The sequence below is a fragment of the Carassius gibelio genome, chromosome B9 (assembly GCF_023724105.1).
Source record: "Carassius gibelio isolate Cgi1373 ecotype wild population from Czech Republic chromosome B9, carGib1.2-hapl.c, whole genome shotgun sequence".
NCBI classification, from domain to species: domain Eukaryota; kingdom Metazoa; phylum Chordata; class Actinopteri; order Cypriniformes; family Cyprinidae; genus Carassius; species Carassius gibelio.
Genome location: NC_068404.1, coordinates 5,140,244 through 5,161,458, shown reverse-complemented (window position 1 = coordinate 5,161,458; position 21,215 = coordinate 5,140,244). Strand labels below are relative to the sequence as shown.

The 21,215-nt window shown below is 37.0% G+C and overlaps 3 protein-coding genes across 6 annotated transcripts; 2 read left to right on the top strand and 1 right to left on the bottom strand.

Annotated features, from left to right (window-relative positions):
• Positions 1 to 8,128: 8,128 nt before the first annotated feature.
• Positions 8,129 to 11,784, bottom strand: LOC127965098 (UPF0538 protein C2orf76 homolog). Of its 2 annotated transcripts, XM_052565661.1 has the most exons (6): positions 11,416 to 11,784; positions 11,264 to 11,314; positions 11,144 to 11,181; positions 10,806 to 10,887; positions 10,592 to 10,693; positions 8,129 to 9,654 (listed from the first exon to the last, which is right to left on the bottom strand). In XM_052565661.1, exons 1-5 carry the CDS (start codon positions 11,543 to 11,545, stop codon positions 10,617 to 10,619), a joined length of 378 nt encoding a protein of 125 aa, XP_052421621.1. In that variant the 5' UTR covers positions 11,546 to 11,784; the 3' UTR covers positions 8,129 to 9,654; positions 10,592 to 10,616. The 2 variants fall into 2 exon arrangements, with proteins under 2 accessions (XP_052421621.1, XP_052421620.1); XM_052565660.1 differs by lacking the exon at positions 8,129 to 9,654 and having other exon boundaries at positions 9,752 to 10,693.
• Positions 11,785 to 12,906: 1,122 nt separating this feature from the next.
• Positions 12,907 to 16,255, top strand: LOC127965099 (acyl-CoA-binding protein). 2 transcript variants are annotated; one of them, XM_052565663.1, is made up of 4 exons: positions 12,907 to 13,070; positions 15,359 to 15,476; positions 15,581 to 15,643; positions 15,803 to 16,255. In XM_052565663.1, the coding sequence occupies exons 1-4, from the start codon at positions 13,062 to 13,064 to the stop codon at positions 15,874 to 15,876; spliced, it is 264 nt and encodes an 87-aa protein (XP_052421623.1). In that variant the 5' UTR covers positions 12,907 to 13,061; the 3' UTR covers positions 15,877 to 16,255. The 2 variants fall into 2 exon arrangements, with proteins under 2 accessions (XP_052421623.1, XP_052421622.1); XM_052565662.1 differs by lacking the exon at positions 12,907 to 13,070 and adding an exon at positions 13,637 to 13,659.
• A 1,206-nt stretch (positions 16,256 to 17,461) lies between these two features.
• LOC127965095 (voltage-dependent calcium channel gamma-like subunit) lies at positions 17,462 to 19,077 on the top strand. Of its 2 annotated transcripts, none has more exons than XM_052565658.1 (2): positions 17,462 to 17,628; positions 18,032 to 19,077. In XM_052565658.1, exons 1-2 carry the CDS (start codon positions 17,608 to 17,610, stop codon positions 18,641 to 18,643), a joined length of 633 nt encoding a protein of 210 aa, XP_052421618.1. In that variant the 5' UTR covers positions 17,462 to 17,607; the 3' UTR covers positions 18,644 to 19,077. The 2 variants fall into 2 exon arrangements, with proteins under 2 accessions (XP_052421618.1, XP_052421617.1); XM_052565657.1 differs by lacking the exon at positions 17,462 to 17,628 and adding an exon at positions 17,651 to 17,824.
• Positions 19,078 to 21,215: the final 2,138 nt, after the last annotated feature.

The window sequence follows — 21,215 nt, the reverse complement described above, 5'->3', positions numbered from 1 at the left end:
TTAAACACACACCTTGTCCTCTGTTTGTCACTCTCTGCGTCACAGCGGTCTGCGGATTGAAAAAGAACACACTGAAAGATGGGGAGGAGTCAATCAAAGTCTGCCGCCATTTCCATATGAAATTTAAAGGGGACTGAGGCAATCACAAATTCGTGATATTCGGCCATAGCCCCCCTTAAAGTCTAGCGATGCTGAAATTTTTTCTGCATTCTGAGGTTGAATTCTTCCAGACATGGGGACTTGTGACTTGGTGACTTGGACTCGAGTCGACTCGAGTCGCTATTTTTAGGACTTGAGACTTGACTCGGACTTGGAAGTTAAAGACTCGGGACTTGACTTGACTTGAGACACGATGACTTGAATGACTTGAGTGTTAATCACATCATGTTTTCAGTTTGAATATAAAATATATAAATTATTTTTTTAAATAAAGTTGATTACTCAGCTGGAGCGCAGGCTGAGAATAGCGTCGAGACTGGATCAGGACACTATCATCAGTCATGCCCTCTCTACCTTACACACACCACGCCCACTTAAATCAGATATCACATCACATCAACATGTCAGCCTGAGAGGTACCGAGGGTCATCGCTTTTGTCTTCAATAGTTCGCGCCTAAAAACGTGTGGAAAACGCTGGGTGCGCCGCTTTCTCCTTCTTTCCAAAGCGCTCGGGCAGAAGTGCTCCTGGGGCGTCTGTCGTTGCTAAGCATCCATGACGCTCTCTCTCTCAATGAAGACGCGGAAATTTCAGCAAAGTATAAATGGATTTGCAGCACTAACAATCGCTCGCAGTAGCTCTGCTACTAAATTCGTTTCAAAATGGCAATCCATATACAGCTATGAACAGCTGTCCCTTCATCTTAGCTGAGCTTTCAACGTTGATACGGAAAGGATGAAGCTGATTGGTTAGTTATTGTCACATGACCTGCGGTGCGCTTGCGGCATTCTGAAAAGTTTAGATGTTTTTAACTCGATGCGGTGCGACGCGCGCGCGTTGCTTCCATTATGAGCGCGCATACCGCGCGCCTACATTGGAAATAACGAACTTGCGCGCGCAAAAGACGTGCTGTGAACGGCCCCTAATGATCCGCTAGCAGGCCGTCAAAAAAACGCATTCCAGGGGCGGTGCTAGGGCTGGGCTAAGGGGGCATAAGCCCCGAATATTTTGTTACCTTGACTTTCTCATAGAGCAAAACAATTAATCAGAAAAACTAATGTAGCTGCCGCGATTACCCAATCATGAGAAGTGCATATATATATTTTAAGAACCAAGAATATTACATATTTTTGGTTGTTTCACACTTTTTTGTTATGTATATAATTCCATAGTATATAATTCCACATGTGTTAATTCATAGTTTTGTTGCCTTCAGTGTGAATCTACAATTTTCATAGTCATGAAAATAAAGAAAAGTCTTTGAATGAGAAGGTGTGTCCAAACTTTTGGTCTGTACTGTACATAACAAAAAAGTATGAAACAACTGAAAATACGTCATATTTATATTCTATACTCTGAGAGAGAGAGAGAGAGAGAGAGAGAGAGTGTGTGTGTGTGTGTGTGTGTGTGTGTGTGAGAGAGAGAGAGAGAGAGAGAGAGAGAGAGGAGAAATTTTTTAACAGTTTAATGTTGTATGTAAACTGTGTTTGAGAGAGAGAGAGAGAGAGAGAGGTGTTCAGAGAGGAGTCTGTTGGATGTTTAGCTGTTATTTGTTTTATGGACTCAATGTTGAAAATGTAAAACATTTCAAACACTGTTGGCAGAAGTGAAAAATAAATAATTTTAGGAAGTTACAATTTTGTTTGATTCCATGATGTATTTTACTGAACATGAGTATTTACAATGCAAATCCAAATTATTTTAATTTACTGACAGTTACTTATATCTTGTCTTTTAACTTTATTAAGATCAGATTCTGCAGGTAAAATAACAATATTAAGGTGACTTGACTTGGACTTGACTTGACATAGCTTATGACTTGACTTGACTTGACTTGCCCAAGAAAAAAATACTTGGGACTTACTTGAGACTTGAAGGTTAAGACTTGAGACTTACTTGAGACTTGCACATGTGTGACTTGGTCCCATCTCTGAATTCTTCAGTCTGTTTTATGAAAAAAAAATTGTCAGTTATGAAACAGTCAAAAAAAAAACTTTCAATAATATTGTTAATCGTATGACAAAACAAATGAATAATAAACTGTAATTTAAACGTTAACAAAATGTAACATTAGTCTATAATAGTATGTTGTCTTTTGTTAATGGTAAACTCAGCATAATTCATATCTTTTACGTACACACATACATACATATATATATATATATATATATATATATATATATATATATATATATATATATATATATATTTATATATTTATTTATTTATTTATTTATTTATTTATTATTACAAACATACACACACATAAATACATAGACACACACACACACACCGTAAATATATTTTTGATTAAATCGCATTAATAAAATTGTTGACAACATGGTTTTAAATTTGAAAACTGTCACGTTAAACTGAAAAAACGGAAGTAGCATAAGACAACACATGCTCTGCCCACTTACAGCCTCTGCAGTTCTGCAGGGGTCAATCCATCTCGGTTACGTATGTAACCTTGGTTCCCTAAATAGGGAACATCTCCAGTTACTATCATAACCTTGGTTCCCTGTGAGCAGGAACAAGACATCAAAGAGATATTTTTTCCATTATGGGAACACCTTCCCTTCCAACATTTCTAAAGTCCTATTGGCTCGTGCCAGTCCAAATGATTTGTCAATTGTCATGAAGTATGCAAATTGCATGCAAATACTGGCATGCTCGAGAGGCAGCATAAAATGTTGTGGAAACGACAATTATGTCACAATTTGAGAGAGGCGAGCGCGCATCTCCACCGAGATAGCCCTAAGAACTCACATAGCCTAAGAACTCAAAGTGACAAAGTAATTTGTCTATAAGGCTGGCTATAGTGTGTTCCGTGACTAAGCTAAGATCAGCCAGTCATCCAAATTATTGAGAACAGGCATCCAGCTCACTCTGAGAGGGTGAGAGCTGCACTTCAAGAAAGCCGGCCAAAATGGGAGAAGTGTATGGTACGCTGTGCCATCGAAAGTAAATCTCAGAAAGTGTGATGCGGTGTTATTTAAATGTGAAAGTACTAGTCCTTTAAATTCACACACCAGTCCCCAGGGCGAATTCGCACCAAGATCTGTCTCATCCTGAACGTACACTTGCAGAATGCTGTGTTGATGGGCCTGAGATCTAGAATCGTGCAGAGTCCTCCATCTCTCTTGGGCACCACACATTGCAACTGTAAAACCCACTCTCCAGCTCGCATGGAGGGACTCGTTCTATCGCTCCTTTTCCGAGCAGGTTGCATACCTCTTGTCTCAGAACCAAGGCAATGTTAGAGACTGCACAACGCCGGATAAACGGGGGGGTCTGCATTTGAAATGAATGGCGTACCCACACTCTATCGCACCAAGTAACCAATGCGAGAGGCCTGGAATAGTTGTACACGTGCGAAGAAACTGATATAGCAGCTTAGTCATAGGATGCACTGGTGAGTGCTGCGCAGCTATAACCTGTGAGGACAGCAGCACTACACCGCTCTGCGGCGGGGCTTTTGTGTAATTTTTTTTATAATTACACATTCACCAAATGCATCTGTGCCTGTCACTACAGACTGTGTATAGCTATATGACCTAGTTAAACACCACTTTGTAGGTGCATGAACATGAAGCCCAAAGGGTCTTCTTTCCAAAGACACCAAAATTATGTTTGTAACACACTGAAGTAGGAAACTGTTACAATTACAGTATAAGTTAGGTAGAGCACTTTCAGCTGTGAGTCCCATAATGGGGGGTGCTGGCTTACAGGTTAAATCAAATAATGTCCAGTATATCTTTTTCTACGAATCCAGCTATGATTTGAAAGGTCGAAAATTACAGTAACACACAACCATCAAAACACCAATAAATAAAATGCAGCATTTTAAAGCAGAAGTATTAAAAAAAGAAATCGAGAAATGTCATCTTGTTTTATTATATCATTAAAGCACCAATTTCAATCATGACTGGCTTGACCATGTTCTTCTGAACATCTAGTGCACGAGTGGTAAGTATGTGTTAAATCAGCATATAGTATAATGGATATTCTGATATGGATAAATAATAATTTTAAAGATTGTAATTTCACTGTAAAAGTTATTTTCACATTTGTGTAATTGACAATGAAAGGCGAAAGGCAAATGTTAACATGCTCAACAATATAACTATAATAATAGCTCTAGGCAAATCGGCTATGTAGAATTTGTGTATTTTTTGTTTAATTTTATGACTAGGCTAAACATTTAATAAACATGCAAACAAAAAAACTGAGAATTTAAACTTGAGAAAATGGAATGAGATTATCTACTTTTTTTTCTTCTTTCTTTTATAAAAAGGGACATTTTGTTAGTTCCTGTGTCAGAATTTTGTGGAATGTTAAATTATTTTGATATGGTGCAATTTTCATGTGCAGCACAAATATTCAGAAACTAAATAGCAAGTTAATTATACACATGTATTAATGAACGTATATAAGTTAATAATAGTTAATCAAACATATGTAATGATTCTATCTCCAAATAACATGAAATGTGTCTCCTTATTACTTTCACATTAACCGGACAGCAGTTTGGAAATGTTCAAATATATAAATTCACATCACTTTCCAACCTCACACTGTTCTTCTCAGGTTCATCATGGTAGAGGATATGACAACTCCTTTGCTCTCAAACTCGGAAGGCCCTGCTGATGGCTTACCTGCATGTCTAACCAGCCCTGGTCATACTCTGTCCTGGAGATTTCTCTCGCTCACTGGCTCTGCCGATGGTGTGCAAGTGGTGGTTGGGAGTCGCTGTGTGAATTGTATCCCATTAGGACTGTTCCCTGATGCAGTGCAATACAATACAACAATATCTCTTCAAAAGCAGATCATGGAGACAATTTTATCATAAAAAATCTAAAATATTAATATCCTACCCTCGGCAGAAATCGCGGACCGGGGGTAGACCGGATTGCAAGGGCACTTTAGTGTCGGACCTCAAAGGAGCAGGGGCTCGAGATTACATCCAGGCCTCTCAAGTACACTTGTCTGTAATTTTCATGTGTCCTTGAAGACCTTCAATTATGTTAATGTCAACAGGGAAGGGCTGTTTCTAAATTTTAAGAATGCAAAGGTAAGTCTTGCCAGTCTACCTTTTTTTAACAAATGAGGACACAAAATTCATCTTTGTGAGAATCAAGATGTGTTGTGATCTTATTGCTCAAAATGGACCATCCCAGCACATTAAAAAACAGATAAATAAATAAATGATATAATACATACGTCATAATCTTTTAAAACTTTTACTTAATCTTTAATGATAAGATCTTTTATTTTATCTTGAGTGAGAACAATAGAAGTTTAAAATGTTAGGCTTCCATATGTTATGTACCCCAAAATTAATTAAAGGTTGTTTTAGAATGTATTGGTTTATTCGGGTGGGCGATATGGCAGATATGTAAATATTGATATGTAAAAATTGATAGCCTGAATGCACTGTAAGTCGCTTTGGATAATTTAATTTACTTTTTAATTAATATATATATATATATATATATATATATATATATATATATATATATATATATATATATATATATATATATATATATATATATAATATAACTTTTCATTTTACATGTGAAGTAAATGTTCAGCTAAATATTTAGAGAACATGCAAATTTGTATGGTGTGGCTGGATGATGACATGACGCCAAGCCAGTCATCTCAAGCAACAACAACAAAATGGACCTTAACCATAAATAATACAATAAGTACATTTTAAAAGAATGCGTACTGGTCGGATTGGAGTTAAAGTCGCTATGGATGTCGAAGGAGATGGACTTGCTTCTCTGAAGCACCTTAATGCTGCTATTACAGCCTGTTCTATGTTGAGTATTAATGTTGTTTATCCTCTAATCTAGTAGTCGATTGAGTTCATATCATAATTTGCATATCTCTGCCTGTTGCTTCCTGACTGGCTTGCCGTCATGTCGTCATCCAGCCACGCCATAAAAATTAGCATGTTGTCTAAATATATAGCTCAACATTTAGGCTAGAATTAATATTTAAAATGTTACACACATAGACACAGTGTTTATATATATATATATATATATATATATATATATATATATATATATATATATATATATAGCCTGTTCTCTAAATATTAAGCTACACCTTTAAATGTTTAGCTCTATGTATATATAATATATTACACTAAAATTTAGATTTAAAATTAAGATTTAGATAAAACATTTAGATTTACCTTTAATACTTTATTGTAATATAGTCATATAGTAATAAAAAAATAAATACAGATATTGCATAAAGCTTATTTAGCTAAATATTGCAAAAAAAAAAAAAAAAAAAATAGTATTTTGTTTTGTAGTCAAAATAATAGCAGTACAATGTGACTAACCAGAATAATCAAGGTTTTTAGTATATTTTTTATTGCTACGTGGCAAACAAGTTACCAGTAGGTTCAGTAGATTGTCAGAAAACAAACAAGACCCAGCATTCATGATATGCACGCTCTTAAGGCTGTGCAATTGGGCAATTAGTTGAAAGGGGTGTGTTCAAAAAAATAGCAGTGTCTACCTTTGACTGTACAAACTCAAAACTATTTTGTACAAACATTTTTTTTTTTCTGGGATTTAGCAATCCTGTGAATCACTAAACTAATATTTAGTTGTATGACCACAGTTTTTTAAAACTGCTTGACATCTGTGTGGCATGGAGTCAACCAACTTGTGGCACCTCTCAGCTGTTATTCCACTCCATGATTCTTTAACAACATTCCACAATTCATTCACATTTCTTGGTTTTGCTTCAGAAACAGCATTTTTGATATCACCCCACAAGTTCTCAATTGGATTAAGGTCTGGAGATTGGGCTGGCCACTCCATAACATTAATTTTGTTGGTTTGGAACCAAGACTTTGCCCGTTTACTAGTGTGTTTTGGGTCATTGTCTTGTTGAAACAACCATTTCAAGGGCATGTCCTCTTCAGCATAGGGCAACATGACCTCTTCAAGTATTTTAACATATGCAAACTGATCCATGATCCCTGGTATGCAATAAATAGGCCCAACACCATAGTAGGAGAAACATGCCCATATCATGATGCTTGCACCTCCATGCTTCACCGTCTTCACTGTGTACTGTGGCTTGAATTCAGAGTTTGGGGGTCGTCTCACAAACTGCCTGTGGCCCTTGGACCCAAAAAGAACAATTTTACTCTCATCAGTCCACAAAATGTTCCTCCATTTCTCTTTAGGCCAGTTGATGTGTTCTTTGGCAAATTGTAACCTCTTCTGCACATGCCTTTTTTTTAACAGAGGGACTTTGCGGGGGATTCTTGAAAATAGATTAGCTTCACACAGACGTCTTCTAACTGTCACAGTACTTACAGGTAACTCCAGACTGTCTTTGATCATCCTGGAGGTGATCATTGGCTGAGCCTTTGCCATTCTGGTTATTCTTCTATCCATTTTGATGGTTGTCTTCCGTTTTCTTCCACGTCTCTCTGGTTTTGCTCTCCATTTTAAGGCATTGGAGATCATTTTAGCTGAACAGCCTATCATTTTTTGCACCTCTTTATAGGTTTTCCCCTCTCTAATCAACTTTTTAATCAAAGTACGCTGTTCTTCTGAACAATGTCTTGAACGACCCATTTTCCTCAGCTTTCAAATGCATGTTCAACAAGTGTTGGCTTCATCCTTAAATAGGGGCCACCTGATTCACACCTGTTTCTTCACAAAATTGATGACCTCAGTGATTGAATGCCACACTGCTATTTTTTTGAACACACCCCTTTCAACTAATTCAACTAATTGCCCAATTGCACAGCCTTAAGAGCGTGCATATCATGAATGCTGGGTCTCATTTGTTTTCTGAGAATCTACTGAACCTACTGGTAACTTGTTTGCCACGTAGCAATAGAAAAATATACGAAAAACCTTGATTATTCTGGTTAGTCACATTGTACTGCTATTATTTTGAACAATACTGTAAATCTGACAAAATTTTACCACTTTTTATTACACATTTTATTTTTCAAACAGCAGCCCATAGGTTTGAGAAAGCATGCGAGTGAATAAACAATGACATAATTTATATTTTAGGGTGAACTATCCCTTTAAGACCTGCACGCATCTAACATACAGACAAGAATCTATTTTTTCCAGTTGTTTACTTTCATTTTAGACATATCCAACTGAGGCTATACATAAACCTTGTGTTTTTTGTTTTGATTTGTTTTTTTTTTAAAGTATTAGCACAAAACATAACTTAGATCAGTAATTCAGGTACAGTTTGATGGGCTTTTTATTTTTTGTTCCGTGTTTTAATTGTTTTCAGAAAAATAGAATGTCAGAAAAGCACACGGATTAAATATTTAAATAACCATTAAGGCTTTAAAGCAGATGCAAACATTTTCTATATTGTGTTAATAAGTGCAGTGTCCCGTGAGAGTAACTCAACTCTGAGTTAACACTGATGTTAATGTATTGCAGCTGATAGAATGTGCTACAATACAGTATTTCTTCAAAAGCGGATCGTGGAGAAATTTTTATCATCCATGATCAAAAATCTTCATATCACACATCCCTAGCCTCAGCAGAAATCGCAGACCTCAGAGGGCCAGGGCCCAACCCCCTCTTGTGCACGTCACTGGGGTTGAACAAACCCTGTACCAGAAAATTCAAAATGTGTTTCTTGAAGGCCTAGTTCTTAATTTCCAATGTGTCACACTTGATCCGTCACACTACATGTTGATGCTAGTCATGTCTTGCTAGTTTTGGTGTAAAATGTATTGACTGTTTATTTTTAGGCTTGGAAGAAATTACTTCAAACGTACATAGTTTTGGAAGTGTCTTTGATCAGCATACAAATTAGCACATTCAACCCAAAAGCACAATCACAGCTTTTTGAATAAAGTTTTCTCTCTCGTCTTCCTTTAGTCTGGTTTGGGCTACATTGCTCTGACTCTGTCCAACATGCACACACTCTTTCTTTGTTTGGGGGTTTGACTTCCACGTTGAGGCATATCCATTCTACATGACACCAAGCTACATATTGGCTTTAATTCTACCCTGCATTGTTCTGGTGTGCCGTTGCTTCCTTCTCAATCCATCTTCACCAGACTGACAAAAATCCTCTGGGTTGGGAGAGTAAACACAACTGTCCAGTCTCACAGCACCACCATTTGGTGGCTAAGGGAATACCATGAAGGTCTGAGAATGATTACAAGAACAGCTATGATCTTGGTGCAATCAAGGACTTATATAAAATGAAGTGTTAAACAGACATACATTTGGCAGTGAAGTGGTCAACAGTAAGGATGCTGGTCTTAAAAATCTCTAAAGTGAAAGGAAAGTCAAAAACACATTCCACGTTACAATATGGACAATTTTATAGTTGAGTATTTTGACTGGATGTTTGTGTTATGGTACAGTTTACACCAGCTGTGATCTTCTGTCAGAGGGACACACTAGAGCTCTGCTCAGATCCACAAAATACCTCAAGACCTTCAGCTCTCTGTTTCTGTTCACTAGAATATAAAAGCCATCATTAATGTTTTGTTTTGATTTCAGAGTTTTATACCATAGATTTAAAACTCAGTTCTGTATTCCACAGCTTTTAGCCAAGTCAATTGTACTGAGGTATCAAATGTCTTCAACTCCTGGCTTAAGTTTTACAATTCCAGGCACTAAAATGACTAAACATGTGCCTTGCATTATTGCTGCAGTAAGCCAACACCTCAGGTGATCGTCCTCTGGGCATGTTACTGTGTAAACTCAGTTTGCAAACTCCATGAGTACTGAGCACTAAAAAAATGACCAAAATTACATTTTATAATTGGAAACTGTTAGAAACAAAACATGTGTGAAATTGTTTATACTTATAAAAAAAAAGTTTAAAAGTAATATTTGTATGTCTGGCTATTTACACAGATACATGATACAAGTACAGATTGTTACAGTTGTACAGTATGCAATGCACGTGATGCAGATTAAAACATTTTTAGTTTCACTTTCCAGGTCTGACTGATAAGCTGTCGTTATATTGGATGATGTACTGGAAAGAAGTTCTGAATTGAACTTTTAGTCAATCAATACTTTTAGTGTTGTGAAAGCATGATTTATACATTCAACTTTATTTAACAAAATCAATTTCCAAGGTGTCATTTAAATAAAACTAAATATCTGGTATCTCATTTGTTGTAAATAAAATAAAAAATATAAAATAATAGGCATTCAAAACACATTATTTGGGACAGAAATGTAAAATAATTATTCCTTGCAACGTCTGCCTTCTAAGTTTGTCAAATGTGTACATCAGATACTACACTGAAGGATTTTGAATGGTAAGAAAAAATATAAGAAGTATAGCTATAAATGAAATTAAAATAGATGCTTTGATCCAACCAAAGAGATCACTTGCTTCTCACTGCTCAAAGTGCCTCTGATAAATATAGTCTCCAAGACCTCTTGTGTTGCATCCTGATTGTGTTCACCATTCTGTCTGTGGATTGGCCTTGAACTTTTCATAGTCTTCCATTTTGAAGAAGGCGAGTTCGGTCTCATTGGCTGGGAGGAGAGGAAAGATTAAATGTGCACATGGGCAAAATTAATTATACATAAAAATATACCATTCTATGAAAATCTAATGTAATATGCAATGAATCTTGCTTTTACTTACCAACACCACATGCTCTTAACCTGCAGCCATCATGAAGAATCAACTTTTCATCATCCTCTAAACTCATTACCAGCTCGTTTGTCTGAAATCATCCAAAGCAAACATCTTTATTAATACTAATTATAACAGAATTACACAATTTGTTGTTTATATATATATATATATATATATATATTCATTTTTCATTCATTTGTTAACTTTTGTGAAATAATAGGGAAAGAATGAACATGAAAGGAGTACAACTGAAAAACTTGCAAGTGCAGCTATTTAAAAAAAAATGTAGTCATGTCAATATTAGAAAATGTACGCCACAAGATGTTGATCTAATTTAAAGTTACCTTTGCTCCGTGTGCCTGGTGTATGATCTTCATTGTGTCTGCAACAACACATTAACATTACAGGGTATTAATGTTACAACTGTCAATCTTGTCTGTTTGAAAAAATAAGTGTAGACTTACCATAGTCAAACTTCTTAAAAGGTGGAGGCAATCCAGCTCTTGTTGAAACATCTTAAACGAGGGATGTGTGTTAGTTAAGTTACCATTATTAAATGATACAGATGAATCATGTGAACTGTGCTTACAATGAATCTGCTGTCATCGTGTCTTACCTTGTTTAACAAATGTAATAAACTCCTCCGACGTCTGATCTAAATTAACGTCTTTGTAAACCACCGGTTTAAAGTTGCGATGCTCAAAAGAGCGAACCAGTCGCACAGTCAGAACCGCCAGATCACACATCTCGAGCAGATCACATTACACACTACACGGATTACAGCGCAAAAGGTAGGCCTAGAAGTAAATAAACCTGAATAAAAATAAGGATAGCAGAGCAGACGCGACCACTACACTATTTTCGCGTATTTCTGTAATTATAACAACGTACTAATTTCGAAGCGATTACTTCCAGCACGTTCTGCGAAATAACGCAATTCTAGACCAACTTAGCCGCTACGTCGATCAGGAAACACCAGCAGCATCAGGCCAAAGCAATGGAGCTGCAGAACTATAGATACTTAGATAGTCAGCATGTGATTATTCAAGGAGGAAACAAAGTGGTAAAGAAAAAAATACATGTTTCCACCGTCTCCACACTTCAAAACAAACCGTTATGTTTATATTCTAAGGTTTGAGTTGCCTTTCTGACTTTTTTAAGCACCATGTTCGGGATAATATATAGCCTATCTCTATTTATCCTTGTCAAAAATGGAATGCAAATATAATATCTATTATGATTTGGACACTATCCAATGGTATAAATAAATAATCCTCCAAGAATGAAATGCAAGTAAAAATTCATGATCTCGAGGAATTATTCCCCGGGAACACATGATAGGTAAAAATTGATAGCCTGTAAATTGCTTTGGATAACAGTGTCTGTTAAATGCATAAATTAATTTTTTTATTTAAATATGGCGTAGCTCCACATTTTTTGCAAGAGTGGAAGATGATAATATTTCCCAGTGGACTGACAGAAAGTTGCTTAGTAGCGTTCAATGTCCTTGAGATGGACACACTGGTGGCATGACATGGACTGTTACTAAGTAGTTAACTATGTAACAAAACAGAAAAAAAATACTGTTAAATCTGATTATAACTATGTGTGAACATAAGGTCTACATCAAGTGCTCTGTATAAGAGATCAGGGCCAGCATGTATAACTTGGTCACTTTATAAGTCAGCTGGTGAACCATGAAAATATCATTTCTGACTGAGATTATAAACAGAATATCTGAAGGTAATATGAAGATCAGTGTACTGTAGTTAATTACTAAAAAGCTTTATATGTATAACTATATTTGCGTCCGCAAGTCTAAATTGAATATGCTCAAAAGCATCAGGTTCCACAAACCTGTATTTTAGGGTGTTTTTCTCTTTTACGTACATTAATAGTAGAGCACCTTAGCTAAGGATCAGCTGTTTTGTCCAAACACCAAAATACAAATCATACACGTCCGTGTAAAGAACTTCTGTTGCAATGAGTTTCTTCTGTTTGACTAAGGAGGAAATCTCTATACTTGCACAATACTCTCAAATCTGGCATCCCTGGGGTGACCCTGTGGCCTAGATAAAAGAACCTACAATTTCGTGAATTTGATTGGCCATATTGCTCAGTACATGCTCCGTCAGCCAATGGAGTGCAAGGGGGCGTGGTCACGGGCGTGGCATCCGACACTACAGCAATCGTCTGAGAGTCGCGCTGCCATCACAACGGGTTTCAAGCACATCATTATAACCGACCGAAATATCTACAACCATGTCTGAGGTCAGTATGAACAAACAAGATGATTTTGTTTGATAAGAGACTATTTGAGGATTGCAATGTGTGATCCACGTGTTGTAATTAGAATTTTTTGTTAAAGAAAACTGCATAGTGCTGTTATTATGTGCACATGTAATGTTTAATGTTTCTTTTAATTATCAAGTCTTGATAATTAATAATCGAGAGAGAGAGAGAGAGAGAGTCACCTTTACAATACATGCAGTAAATAGCACTGGAGGGCATAACATTCATGTAGACCTCAAGAGAGCGCATGTCTGCGTGGGTGCGGCGTGAATGTGAAGTGCATTATAATATAGAGCTACTGCGCGAGAGCTTTTGTCTTCCGTTTGCGCTGTTCCGTAAACGTTACTTTTGCACGCGCTACAGACTATTTTGATCGCTGCGTCGGGTTTTTACGAATCCTTATATGAATGATTACGCTCAAAAATCGTGTAGTAGGCCTTAATGTTGATAGCCTTTACCGTTCATTTTTTATTTATGCAAAGAGGCAAAAAGTGAAAGATGATTTGCTTACGGCCTCCTGTGCTGTTTGCATAGACGAATGTCATATATACTTTTGAGTGACATGAAGGTCAGTAAACAATGACAGAAAATACATTTCGAAGTAAAAAATGTAAATGAAAAACATGAAAACCGCTGCATTCTGTTCAGTTCATTTACTGTCTTTCACTATTACTCCATACTGTTGCTCAACAGCAGGACGTTTAGGAAATGCTTTAGCACTAAAATGCTCTTTAGCAATGCTCTTTATCACTTTCTAAAATGTTCTTGGATCGTTAGAAGAGATTGGTAAAGTTATAAGTACATTCATTTAAGTGTTACAGCATGCGGACTTCACTGCAACACATTAAAACATAATAATAACCCAAACATATTATTTGACGTTAACGGTTCTTCTCCAGAAATACTTGTCAGTTGAAGGTGTGAGAATTTGGTCAGTATTTAGTCTTTATGCAGTGAAATCTGATAACATGTTGCCATGATAAGGCTGGGGTTTACTCGAGCACGTTGTGGTTGCTGTAACAGGAAGATGGATGAACAGAAGATGGTTGATAATGAGGAGCCTTGGTGTGCATGGCACGTAACTAGGCCAAAGAATCACAGACAGAGTACAGTGTGTGTGTGTGTGTGTGTGTGAGTGAGAGAGAGGGATGGAGTTTGTCCCCGTGATTAGAGATTTGCTAAAAACCCTGTTTATTGAGTGCTGGCCATTGTGCATGGTTACATAATCAGTTCATGTCACCTGCCAGCGTTCTGGAGCAAGGCCAAGAATGTAAAATAGCCATGACTAAAATCTTTTCAGTCCTGTTGTGTTAGAAATAAGAATGAGACATGAATGCAAATGGATGGAGAGGGTTTTACCCTTCTTAATCTGTTTTTTTTTTCTTTCTTTCTTTTTTGGTTCACAATACAGAGTCTATTGGGAGTAAATTCACTAAAAGTTAATATTCCCATTCTGATTTAAAGCTCTTTCACATCAAGGACAACAACTATAATGAGAACTAGTTATGAAGTTTTGATAATTATTCAAATTCTATTAGAACAAAATCAAGCAACTTACAGTGACGTGAGTGCTTATAATAACAGTGAGTGCTTATGGTAAGGTTAAAAGGTTAAGTTAAGGTTTTTTCAAATTCAGTGTAAAGATGCAATGCCACATGAAAGCTAGATTAAAGTATGCCTGCTCAGACCCATCTCAGCCCCTAGCATCAATCATATAGTTGTAATTGCTAAGTAAATGCATTAATGCCACCTCTGAGCAGCCTTAGACAATCTGTAAAGATGCCTATATTCCACTTCAGAAGCACCTCTGTGCCATCTTTGCTCTGTAAATATAATGCAATCTAATCTACATATCGTTATAGTTATCTTTATAGATGTATTCCTTGGTTTCAGTTGGCCTTTAGTCTTGCAGTTAAACTAATATTACAAAGTATCACCAGTATTCTACGAATCGCTTCTCAAGAGGTGAAACAAGTATACAGTTGAATCCATTGCAGCACAGCAAAATGGTTGTGAGTTGTGAATTTGGTGAGATGAACGGCTCGCCGTAGATCCAGTTCTTTTACTGAATCGTTTAAAACACTCACACACTCCTGAGTCTGATGAACTCACTCACTGAACTGCAAATTAGCATAACTATCAGTTATGTCTCGCAATTGTTGTCTACTTAAGGGTTGTGAAATTGAAATCAATATTCCTGACTGATCGTCCATCACTGAATGTATTTGTAGAGTGTTCTGTAAACTCATGTTGTTGGTTTTCCACAGGCTGAGTTTCAGAAAGCAGCAGAGGAGGTCAAACAGCTGAAAGCGAAACCAGCGGACGCTGAGATGCTGGAAATTTACAGTCTGTACAAACAGGCCACCGTAGGAGACGTTAACACCGGTGAGCTTTACCGTATCAAAATTAAAGGGACTAAATAAATGTGGCCTACGTTTATCTCTAAATCGAAATCGCAGCTCTTTAAACAAATGTGTGTGTTTTTCCAGCTCGACCGGGCATGTTAGATTTCACTGGCAAGGCCAAATGGGATGCTTGGGAGGCCAAGAAAGGTCAGTTTCTCCTCCCTACCAGCAGAGGGCAGTGAAATATCATTTTAAGTTTGTGTTTTATCAGCATCTTAACTTACAACACTGTAAATGAGCTCCAAAAGCAGCTCACTCTGTGTCTCTCTCTCTCTCTCTCTGTTTTTCTTCTCCTGCACTTTTCAGGTATGAGTAAGGATGATGCAATGAAGGCATACATCGCTAAGGTAGAAGAGCTGAAGGGGAAATGCGGAATCTAATAGATGGAACCTATCATGGGCAGCCTGCCGTTACCTGTACTGTTCTCCCATAAAGTGCATTTAGGCCTCCAGCGAGTCCCCTCACAAGGGTGCTACAGTTAAGCTGTGGCATGCAGACTCTGTTCTGTGTGAGATAATAGGCACATTCCTCGCAGGCCAAAACAAATCATCCATTAGTAAGCATGTAGTGAAAGGCTGATCTATGCAATGCCATAAAATCACTTTTTTCAAAAAACATTTTTACTTTGTATTTTCTTACAAACACTGACTAAGAAAAACGTGTTGGATTTCCTTTAAAAAGTTTGATACGGTTTTCTTTTGTTTGTATGTTTTTGAGACCCTGTGAAAGATTTTGTGATTAAACAATTGATGAAATGCATTTAATGTATGAGTGTTGAATTTATTTGTTTCAAGATGTATTAGTTCATTTCTGTAAAATAGCAATATTCTATTCTATAACTGAGTTTATATATATATATATATATATATATATATATATATATATATATATATATATATATATATATATATATATATATATATATAGTTTTACTTGTCCATTATTCCTAATGCAATTGCCAATGCCTTAATTTTAACGCAGCCAGCACTTGATATATTATCAACGTCCTATTAGTCAGTAATTTGATTGCAGTTAAGAGGTAAGGCTAACGTCACCTGACCAGACATTTTACAAACACACAAGGGCTTTCAAATATTTCACTTTAGTTCACTGGGTTTGTGTGTACATATCAACATTAGGTTTTAATTGACCTATGTCCCCATTTTCAAAGTTTTCCACAGTTTCTATGCTACCTTATGTCTTCACCTCAGTCTGGAAAGGGCTCAAAGTCTTTTCGAGACTATAAATTGCATAATTATGTTTTGGGTCACAGTCACCCAAAAGGGACTTTGGCCTGTCAATAATTATGATAACCAGCAGTTTACAAAAAAATGTGACAATGGGATACTACACTGTTATTATTAAGAATATATATTACAAATAATTAGTCACCTTTAATATATTTAAATCCCCATATCCATCATACATAGGCTATCAAATTTCATTTTTAGATTTGTAATAAATAATAAGTCTACCTTTTATGGGTTTTCGTAGTGGATGCATATGCATTCTATATTATGCACATTATATTAAAGAATGCATATTATAAAGTTTCCAGGTAGTTTCTACGTTTTGTTACCTTCATATTGCAAACATAATAAATTATTAGTTGTAAAATAAGAAATCAAAATAGCTGATGCACTCTTTAATTAGATGATATTTTGCCATGAATAAGTTTTAACGATGGGTTTTTGTAGTGAATGCATGAGTATTCTGTGTTATGCATATTTTATTAATGAATGCATATTAACCTATAAAGTCAGACAGTTTTGTTACCTTCATAGCAACATAAAGAAAATTAGTTGCACAAAAAAAAAAAAAAAAACTAGAACAAAGTTAACAAATCTGAAGAAACTCCTTACAGATGCTGGCTTCAATATCTGATTCGTAGTTACCGAAAACGTCCGTGACCGGAAAACTAAGGCGAATCTCCCGTGATCTGCGTATCTAAGGAGCAAGACGGGACGGGCGGGTTTGAAGACTGCTTTTGCTGATCGACGTCAGTTAATGTTACACTAAAATTATACTGTACTTTCGACTGGAGTTGACTTGGCTTGCTTCTTCGTCTCTCTGCTTTTGGTCCGTGGGCTTTTAGGCACGTTGAAATCAATATGACGGCAATAAAAATCAGGGTAATGCCTTTTAAATGTATTTTTTATGTTTGTTTGACGTTTATGTTATTCTTTAGAGTAGAACCTTTCATTTACTGGGAATGAAAAGACAAGATAAGCTACTTAATGTTTAATAACGCAAGTTCGACAGCGCCAAGACATGGACAAGAAAATACACAACTAAATGAGGCTTTTACATGGTTGTGAGAAGAGAAAAGTTAGTTATTTACTAATGCTTATAATCTCATAAAAGCCTATTCTTATTACACTACATATTTAAAAGTTAAATAGATTTTGAACACTTGAATTTTCCAGCAGTATATGGCAGTTTTCAGAAATGGCAAAACAGAAGTGCCTGAAGCAGAATTGCATGTTGATACAGATATGGATTCAGATTTCTTCTGATAACTCTGTTTCTCTCTAGGTTGGGGCTGATCCACGTGGGAAATCCACTCCTCTTTTTTTAGACTTATTTTGCCGCAGTCTTATTATCCTGTGTACATTTCTGTCTGTCATCCTCTCATCTATTGCGGTGTGTGATGGTCACTGGCTGCTTGCCGACCGCCGTATGTTCGGCCTCTGGTATTTCTGCTCACTGGAGGAGCAGCAGGGCTCTGTGTTGGGGTCCCAGAGTTTTAAAGCATCCTCTAACTGCACTAGACACCTGGAGGAGGCAGGGGTGGATGGTCTGGGTGTAGGCTTGGCGTCCTGTCGTTTCGTGATTACTCTGGCTGTGGTCAGTGCCATATTTGGACTGGAGTTGCTTGTGATGTCACAGGCCAGTGAAGGGAGGGACTCCAGTCGACGCTGGACCCTTGGGGCACGGCTGGTGCTGCTGGCAGGGGTAATGGCTGCCGCAGGAATTGCATCTTTTGTACTCCTGTTAGGGGCATTTGCAACGCTCCTTGGGTTTACTCTCACCTTCTGGTGTCAGTTCACTGCCACCTTCCTGTTCTTCCTCAATGGAATGGCAGCGCGGCACATCCAGCATATTGAACCGCTGCTGCCCTTTAGTGGACATCCTGACAAACTGTAGAAAGAAGGCCGGCACCAACAATAAACTCTCTAAAACTAAAATGGATTTTGAAGAAATAAATAATGATTTATAAATAGTGAACTTTCTTAAAAGGTCTCAAAAAGGCCAATTGTATCAATGTTAATATTTGAAATTGCACTTTGCATTGTGTTGTGTTTTAGGGTTGAAGGAAATGTCTGTAAACTTAATAGAAAATATCCTTTAAGAAAATTACTGCAGGCATGGTGTGCAAATAAATGATTTTTTTTTTTTTTTTTTTTTTTTTACAGCAGATTGTTGCATTCTATAATTTTTATTTGTGTTATTAATTTTTAATTGTTTTTAATGTAATTAATATTATTGATGACCAGCAGCTGACAACTGACTCAAGTTTCATCTGTGAACAGTGCATCTTTATGGTTCATTTAATAAAGAATAACAGGTTATTTAATAAAGGAGCCTCACGTCTACATAATTAAACAGACTTTCAAAGTATTTTTAGTACTTTCTTAACAAGATTTTTCTTTACATTTTTGTGTTTTACAATAATATTTTACAGGGAAAATACATGGATAATAGGTCTTCAAGGCATCATCATCAATATTTACACAGATATACAAGACAATGAAAAAATATAAAGGGGTCAATGTCTGCTTTAAAATATGTTTCTTGAGGTTCACTTATGAAGGTCATTTATTTTTTGTATTTTTTAATGCAAAAACAAATATATATATATATATATATATATATATATATATTTTTTTTTTTTTTTTTTGCTAAACATGTTTCTCACCTCCCATAATGCTAGATTTTTGATGCTCAGTTTCCTTTTATGGTGTGTTTACACTTGGCAGGTTTGGTTAGATTAAAAAAAAAAAAAAAACTCTGGTGTGATTTCTCTGTTAGTTTGGTTCATTTGTATGTGTGAATGCTGCCATCAAAACCTTGGTGCTCATCAAGCAAGTGGCCCAAGACCCACCGTTTCAGGGTTCCTGGTCCACTTCGAAATAAAGGAAACTTCCAAATACCCACACTTGTTGTCTTGTCCATTTGAGGGGCACAGGCACACAACAGAAAGTAAATGCTCAAGACTGTCCCAGACACACGGTGCGTTCCAAATGGGATATGTCACCCTCCGAAGTACACTTTGGAGTGAAAACAATCATGGCCGCCATTTTGAAGGGTCGTTCCAAACCGAAGTGATCAAAACTGGCCACTTCAAAGGGCCCCTTCAGAATGAAGGATTTGAAGGGTACAACTGATGGACACTTCAGGCCCCCATGCTCCTTTGCGCTGGTTCGTTCCATGATGATGGCGCCTCCATGTGGGCACGGTATGATGGCGCTTAAGGGAACTTCAGGAAACAGCTGTTTGGTCCCCTACACCAGGGATCTCCAACCCTGCTTCTAGAGAGTTACCATCCTACAGACTTCAGTTCCATCCCTGCTCCAACATAACGGTCTGTAATTATCAAGTATCCCTGAACACCTTGATTAGCTGCTTCAGGTGTGTTTAATTGGGGTTGGAGCTGAAATCTGCAGGACAGTAGCTCTCCCGGAGCAGGGTTGGAGACCCCTGCCCTACACCCTTTGAAGCTCTCACTCTGGAGGGTAAACCCTTTGAAGGGATTAGGGCATAGAGATGAGCCCTTCCGAATGGAATGCAGGGACAGATACAGGTATGACTAGATGCCCCTTATTAGCAGCTGTTTCTATGGGCCACTTTTTTTTAAGCTGTCTGCTGTACTGGAATAGTCCAAACAGGTCCATCAACACTTGAGAGCAAGTTTCCTGTGTGTCTGCAAAGTTCTGTGTCATGCCAAGTTCTGTCATGAACTCCAGTTGGCGCAGGCTGATGGGTCATTCAAGCAAACTGATGATATTTACGGCATTAAACTACTTGGCACAAGCTGATTGGTTTATGTTGTATATTGCAGCCAGTTAGCTTGATTGTTTACAATTAAATGGCTGGTTAGCGTCTACTAGAGCATTTCACTGGGGAAGCATTCCAACTTCCCCAGCTCCAACTGTAATCTGCAATGGGTTATTACATGTATATGTTATTTGTGCAGCATCAGTATGTCTTAAATACTCACAGCACCATATATACACATGTAATGGCAGTAGCAAGTTCCTGTACTTGCTTTGCAGCAGCAGTAATAACCAACAGCAGCAGCACAGCAGATCTATTCTGCCAAGACCAAATACATTAACACATATAGATTAGCATGCTAAAATCTTCTGAGAGCTGTGATTGACAGAACTGTAGTTATACCCATGCATGTATAGTTTATCAGCAGTAGAGTTCAGCAGATGCTTTTTCTAAACTAACACAATTACTAAATTGTTTATTCTGTTAGATACGACATTTATAAGTTTATTCAAAATCAAAGTAAAGCAAGGTAAACACTTGCATTTTTACTGCATCTGAAACCACAAATAACCTATATTGTAGGCGACAGACAGTATGTGACAAAAGAAGTATGTCTGAATTCAAAATACTCATAAAAGAGGTAGCAAAAAGTACCAAGATGACCTACTACAACCGGTGTGATTCTGAAGTGTGCATCCAATGGACACTTTACTATCCCATG

Excerpts from the sequence above, each read along its gene's own strand:
- LOC127965098 (XM_052565661.1), bottom strand. The coding sequence starts at position 11,545 with ATGTGTGATCTGGCGGTTCTGACTGTGCGACTGGTTCGCTCTTTTGAG. Across the intron at positions 10,888-11,143 it reads ACCAGGCACACGGAGCAAAG|ACAAACGAGCTGGTAATGAG; the intron begins GTAACTTTAAAT and ends GGATGATTTCAG. Across the intron at positions 10,694-10,805 it reads GTTAAGAGCATGTGGTGTTG|CCAATGAGACCGAACTCGCC; the intron begins GTAAGTAAAAGC and ends CTCTCCTCCCAG.
- LOC127965099 (XM_052565663.1), top strand. Across the intron at positions 15,477-15,580 it reads CGTAGGAGACGTTAACACCG|CTCGACCGGGCATGTTAGAT; the intron begins GTGAGCTTTACC and ends GTGTTTTTCCAG. Across the intron at positions 15,644-15,802 it reads TGCTTGGGAGGCCAAGAAAG|GTATGAGTAAGGATGATGCA; the intron begins GTCAGTTTCTCC and ends TGCACTTTTCAG.
- LOC127965095 (XM_052565657.1), top strand. The coding sequence starts at position 17,792 with ATGAGGCTTTTACATGGTTGTGAGAAGAGAAAA. Across the intron at positions 17,825-18,031 it reads ATGGTTGTGAGAAGAGAAAA|GTTGGGGCTGATCCACGTGG; the intron begins GTTAGTTATTTA and ends GTTTCTCTCTAG.